The 6,346-nt window shown below is 54.9% G+C and overlaps 1 protein-coding gene across 2 annotated transcripts in view; it reads right to left on the reverse strand.

Annotated features, from left to right (window-relative positions):
- VAV1 (vav guanine nucleotide exchange factor 1) overlaps positions 1-5,148 on the reverse strand; it is a 49,871-nt gene extending 44,723 nt beyond the window's left edge. The window contains exon 1 of one of the 2 annotated variants that reach the window (XM_077860219.1): positions 3,803-5,148. In XM_077860219.1, the coding sequence (XP_077716345.1) occupies positions 3,803-4,006 (204 nt within the window). In that variant the 5' untranslated portion in view covers positions 4,007-5,148. The remainder of the gene's footprint in view (positions 1-3,802) is intronic. The other variant, XM_077860218.1, reaches the window with a different exon arrangement.
- Positions 5,149-6,346: the final 1,198 nt, after the last annotated feature.

Here is a 6,346-nt window from a genome sequence, read left to right on the forward strand (position 1 = left end):
GAAAGCAGCGTGGACAATTTGTGCATGAAGCAATGTGCATGGCTGTGTGCCAATAAAACTTTATTTATAAAAACATGCTGTGGTCCAGATGCACCTGTTGGACTGTAGTTTGCTGGCACCTGGTTTGGACTAATGCCTGGCACGCAATTAACACAATATAAGTCACTTCTTAAATTAATGGACTATCTGGCATACCGTGCAGTCATGGTTGGTTTTTTTTTTTTAAATGAGGACAATCTCTATGTTGATTTGGAAAGAGTCCCAAGATGATTTTTAAGTAAGGAAAGCAAGATGGAAAGCAGTCGGTGGTATGTGCCATCGTCCGTGTTAAGGGAGAAGGGTAGGAAATAAGAACCTAAATTCCTATTTGCTTATGTTTGCATAAAGAAACTCTGAAGGAGAAAAAAAAGTGGGAAATATCGGAAAAGGAGACAGAACATGAAAGACTCCTAACTCGGGGAAACGAACTAGGGGCGGTGGAAGGGGAGGTGGCGGGGGGTGGGGGGTGACTGGGTGACGGGCACTAAGGGGGGCACTTGATGGGATGAGCACTGGGTGTTATTCTATACGTTGACAAATTGAACACCAATAAAAAATAAATTTATTAAAAAACAAAAAACAAAAAAAAAGAAACTCTGGATGGAAACACAGTCCACTTAAAAAAAAAAAAAGGAGTTACTCGCGGGAGAAGGCAGGAGCTGGGTATCTAAGTTAAATTTTTCCCTGTGCACCTTCTTATGTGTTTTAATATTTGAATCGTATGAATGTATTTATTTAACCAAATAAATATTTTAAAAATTCTTGCAGCTCTCTGCCCCTATCGCAGGGTTTCTCAACCTCAGCGCTATTGATGTTAGGGGCAGAGAATTCTCTGCTGTGTGTGCGATTATAGGATACTGACAGCATCCCTCATACCCACCCACCGGATTTTAGTAGCATCTCCCGGCTGTGATGAAACGAGAAACATGTCCAGACTTGGTCAAATGCCCCGAGGAGGGGGTACAAAGTCACCCCAGCTGAGAAATACTACCCCAACCCAACCTCCTGCTTGCTGTGTTATGCTGCCCCACGTCCTCCCTAAGAAGACTTTTTAGTGCGGGTTTATCAGGTGTCAGACACCGTGCCAAGTGGTATTGAAATAGCACAACAGTGTTCGAAGTAAATGTCCCATTTTTATTCACGTGGTGGCATCAGGATCTGAATCCAGGTCTGGCCCCTCAGAGCCTCTGCCCTCCAGCTGACCCACTTTCTGACTCTCCTGCCCTCTCCCCTGCCTCTGCCAGTGGCACGGGGCATTCACAGGCTGGGGACCTTGACATCATCCAGGCCCTAGCGCCTGCCCCCGCTAGGTCTAATCAGCTCCCACGCTCTGGTGGGTCTTTCCCACAATGACTGTCACATTCGTCCTTTCCTCTCCGCTCCCTTGGCCGTAAAGTTTCATCTCTGCCACCAGAATGTGGACTCCCAGAGAGGGGAGGTGAGTTAGGAGGTCTGGTGGTCAGGGTGACGCCTGGGATAGGATCCTCACTCCGCCTCAGACCTCAGAGGGACCATCCAGCTTGGAGACGCGCTCTGCTCTGACCTCGGCCACGAACCACTCCCACCAGCCTCTGAAGACGCCCCCACAAGCTCTCACCTCAGGGCCTTTGCATGGCGGTACCCCCCGCCAGGGGCAGTGTGTCCCCAGATTCACAAGGCTCATTCCTTCCTTTTCCCCAGGTCTCTGCCCAAGTCAGTGGGGCCTCCCGGCCCACCCGTTCCAGAGCGTGACCCCCGCACTCAGGAGCTCCCTTTCCTGCTTTGATTTCTCCAGAGCACGTACCCCCACCCCATAAGTTACGTGTTTCTTTATCTGCTCACTGTCGGTCTTGCCCACTACGAGGTGGGCTCCTCAGTGCCAGGGCTCTGTGTGTGTGTCCTTCCCACTGTCCCAGCAGCAAAAAGAGGCCTGACGTACATCACAACTGCCGTTGAGCGCAGGCCCTCTTCCCCGCCCTCTTCCCTAGAAACTGGGGCTCAGAGCTGAGCTTTGAGGGGAGACACGATGAGCAGAGGCAGGAAGGCACAGAGCTCCAGACCTGGGGAGATTGGAGAACAGCCTGGAGCCTGACAGAGCTGGCCATAGGAAGCCAGAGCAACAAGAAAACTCTTACTCACGCTTCAAAACACAGCACAGATGTCCCCTCTTGCATAAAGCCTGACATGGCCAGGCAATGTCTAGCCTTTGCTTCAGGGCCCCCAGCCCAGAGCTTTCTCCCTCTGTCTCAGTCCCGACCACACAGGCCAGGGGGTGTCTGTCTCCCCCAGTTTGAGAGCACCTTGAGGGCCAGGCCTGGCGCAGGTCCTCAGCACTGCCTGGCACAAAGAGGCTGCAGCCCTGCGATCCCCACAGCTGCCTTCCCTTGTGCCCTTCATCCGACAGCCGGCTGTAGGCAAGATGTGGGCATGGGGATGGAAGTTCATCCTCACATTTATCCACTTCCCCATCAGCTGCTGTTAAAGCCTCACTGGGGACCTTGACAGCCCGCGGGGCTGGGGCCTGACAGGTCCTATGGCTACTTCCCCATCACCTGGAAGCCAGGAGGGAAGCAAATGTAGGCAAATCTGGGATGGCCTGTAGCCAGAGGAGCTGGGCCTCTGGAGTTCCCTCATCCTTTCAGGAAGCCCTGCCTGTGCCAAGGAGGGTGGGCCACCCACCTCCCCCACCCCACCACCCTGTCCCCAGGGAATGCCTCCAGGGACCCCCACAGGCCCACTCCCTGAGCAGTCACTTCCCCTCTCCGCATCCGCACGTGGCATCTCGGACCCCTACCAAAACACAAGTCGCTGGCCCAAAGTCTTCATTCCAGAGTGAAGCCTGAAGGCCAGAGGTGAGTGTCGGCTCAGACTCCCAAGGCAGGTGAGGCCCCTGGAGCCCCCAGCCCCCAGCCCCCAGCATTCACAGCTTCTACCCAGCACCCAGGAGACCATAGGGACCCAAAGAAGGTGCTTCAGAGAGGGGATCCAGTCACGTTACCGCCTCCACCCCAACCGCATTCAAATAGGGATTTGAATATATTTCCTGAGTCTCACAGGGCCTGCTCTGTACAATCCACCCTCCCCGGACCTGGGCCCTCGCAGTAATCCCTACAGAGAAAGAGCAGCTGTTTCTAGGCCCCAAAACCCCAGGACCCAGTCTTAGGCTGGAGACCAAGGCTTTTCTCAATGTCCCCCTGGGATGGATAGAACTAAGAAGACCAGAACCCAGGGGCTCACAGCCCCCCACCCGTCCCACGCCCCAGGCCCAGGCAGGAAGCGAAGGGGAAGAAGATGTGAGGGGAAGGAAGGGGCCCAGGAGGAGGAGATACATGTGGGGGAAGAAGTTGGTGGAGGCCCCTCCCCCATAGGCAGAAGGAGGGGGGATGTCAAAGGAGGTGAAATCCTCAGGCACCCTGTTGGCCACCTAGGAGTTCCCAGGTAACCCTCAAGACCCCCACATAGTCCCATCTAGGGGCTTGAACCTCAGTGAAGTCAGCCTGGGGCTTGGGAGCGTTAACCTCAAGTTTGTCAGTTCTTAGTCTAAATGTGCACTAACCCAGAGCCTATTAACCCATTCTGGTTAACCTTGGGTGAGACACCCCAGAATCTCAGAGTTTGCCATCCCCTCCATCCCTTCCCCCTATCTCCCCTGTGCCAGCCCGAGTCCGCAGCATATTCCCTTCTACATCCCAGACCCAGAGTTTCAGGGTATTAGTTCCCCTGGTGCTAGCCTGGGGTGCCCCCCACCTCCAACCCTTGGCACTCCAGCCAATGGCAGGCTCACCTGGGACATCTGGGGGCGCAGGTTGACCTCACGCAGGTTGATGGCATGGGGCAGCAGGTTGTTGAGCAGCTGGCACAGAAGGACGCCATCCCGGAGGGCCTGTGCCAGCTCGCACACCTGGGCCCCGTCCCAGGTCACACGGTGGCTGGGCGGCAGCACCCGACACTGGATCAGCCAGTGGGTACACTGGCGCCACAGCTCCATGGCTGCTGCCTTACCGGGTCAGCCCTCGCGCCCTTGCGGCCTCCACCGCCTGCCTGCCTGCCTATGCTAGCTAGCTACCACTTCCTCTTCTTTGCCTGTAACTGTCGCCCTGAGAGGGGGTGGAGGAGGAGGAGCCATGGGGGGCGGGAGCAGCTGCTGCCCAGCCCCTTCTATGCAGGGCCTGGCATCTCTTTCCCCCACCAGCTCAACACAGGCCTGGGCCCCGGAGAGTGGGAGGCTGCTGGTGGAGTTACTGAGGCCTGTCGCCTTCCTCCATATCCAACCCATGAGCAGTACGACCTCGGCAACATACTCAACGTCTGCTCTCTTCTGACCCCTCTCTCCTCTGCCTCCGCCTTGGTTTGGCACCCAACATCTCAGCTTGAGCTAGCATAGCCTCCTCTACCCTGGTGCCCAGGCTACCCTCCCCTTATCCCCACAGTCTGTCCTCCCCACGGAGCCGCACACCTGTGAGCATCTGGGCAAGCCATGATGTCTCTCCTCTTCTTATAGCCCACCACCCTGCAGCCAACAAGGCCCTACATGACACGTTCCTCACCTCTTCCACTCACCACTTTCCCTCACCCACTCTCCTCCAGCCACGCAGGGACTGTTCCTCCAGGACACCAGGCCACCCCAGAATTTTACCTCAAAATCCTGCCACAGGGCCTTTGTACATGCTGCTTCTCCGCCTTAGGCAAGCAACTTCATGGCTAACTCCCTCACCTCCAACAGTTCTTTGTTCAGTGTCACCTTCTCACGAAATCTTCCCAGATATCTCCATTTCAAATCATAGACTTTCCTTCCCATGTCCCTACATTAAGCCCTGATCACTGTCCAACAAACCTGACATTTTATTAGACTTATTTCTGTATTGTCTATTTAGAAATCTGTGTCTCATATGTTCCTAGCACCTGGCATGAATATATGTCCCATAAGTATTTGTTAAATGAATAAATACATGGTTGGAAGCTTTCTTTCGGCCCTGCCTCTAACATTCCCAAATTCATTTCTTTATTGCTATGGCCCTGGCCACCATCATCTCTTTCCATAGACTTCGATGGTGTCGTTAATCCATTCGTTTATCAAACATTTACTGTCTTTCCTAGACCTTATCACTACCTGAAATCATTTTGTCTACAAGGTCTCTCTCCCCACCTCCACCCCACTAGGCCCAGTAGACTCCCCTCCTCCGACCGTCTCACAAGGCACGCCCCTTGGATTTTCTTTTTTAATTCTTTAACCACAAGGGAGCGCTAGGCTCCTTCACTTGGACATTACCCCCTACCTCCTGACTGTACCAAAACTAGGACGGAGGAGGTCAAGAAAAAGTGGCTCCCCTCAGCTCCTCCTGAGCCTCGAATCTCTTCCACATTTGCGGGGGTTGGGGAGGGGGCGGGGGTAGAGTGGGGAGGGGGTGAGGAGCTGAGCTTAGAAATCACCCGCTTTGTGATCCCATGGGCATCGAAACTTTTCATCCCCAACCATCCTGGGCGCTCTAATGAGTCCATTTCCTCATCTGTAAATTGGGTGACAGTCACCTTCACCGTTTAGAATTATGGTAGGGATCAGAGCGATGTGGGGCTGCGCAGATGAAAGCGAGGAAGACAGGATGGCGCTTCAGGGCTCCGGGTATGAATCCGCACCTCCGCCACACTCACAAGCCGAGTCGACCTGGGCAAATGGCTTAGCTGCCCCGTGCCTCAGTTTCTCCATCTGGAAAATGGGGGTGATGAAAATGGTACCTACTTCACTGAGAGGTCGATGTAAAAAATAAATGCGTTGAAGCAGGTCAAGGAAGCAGAACAGTCCTGGCACGTTAAGTGCTCAGTGGGTGTTAGTGAGGCTGCTGCTTTCGCTGTTATCATTGTGCACAAGCCCCTCAATAAACGTGGCCAGAGCGTCCTCCCTCTGGTTCCAGAACACTCCCCCATTCTTTCCAGGCTTGCTCCAAGCATCAGGATGGAAGCCCCCGTCCCACCAGGGAAACCACCTGAATGTCTCCCCCCCCAGAGTCCAGCTCATCTCCCTCGTCCTGTTACACGGGGAGGCTGTTGTGTTTCCACGCATTTGCCTCCACAAAACCCGACACCCAGTGGAGTTCCCTTCCGGGAAACCCAGGGGGGCGGTCTGGAGGAAGCGCACCTCTGCGTCACAGCAGCCGCCACCCCGCGCTGCTAGAGAGCCCGTAAGAGGCAGCCCGGTCCCCGCGCGGGACCCCGTGGGCGAGGACAGAGACGCCCCTTCCCACGTCCCTAGGGCTCGGGGGTACTTAAGCGCCTGCCCGCGGGGAATGCATGAGCCGAGCTCTAAGGGGCGGGGCTAAGGGGGGGCGAGGAG

This window comes from Canis aureus, chromosome 19 (genome assembly GCF_053574225.1).
Source record: "Canis aureus isolate CA01 chromosome 19, VMU_Caureus_v.1.0, whole genome shotgun sequence".
NCBI classification, from domain to species: Eukaryota; Metazoa; Chordata; class Mammalia; order Carnivora; family Canidae; genus Canis; species Canis aureus.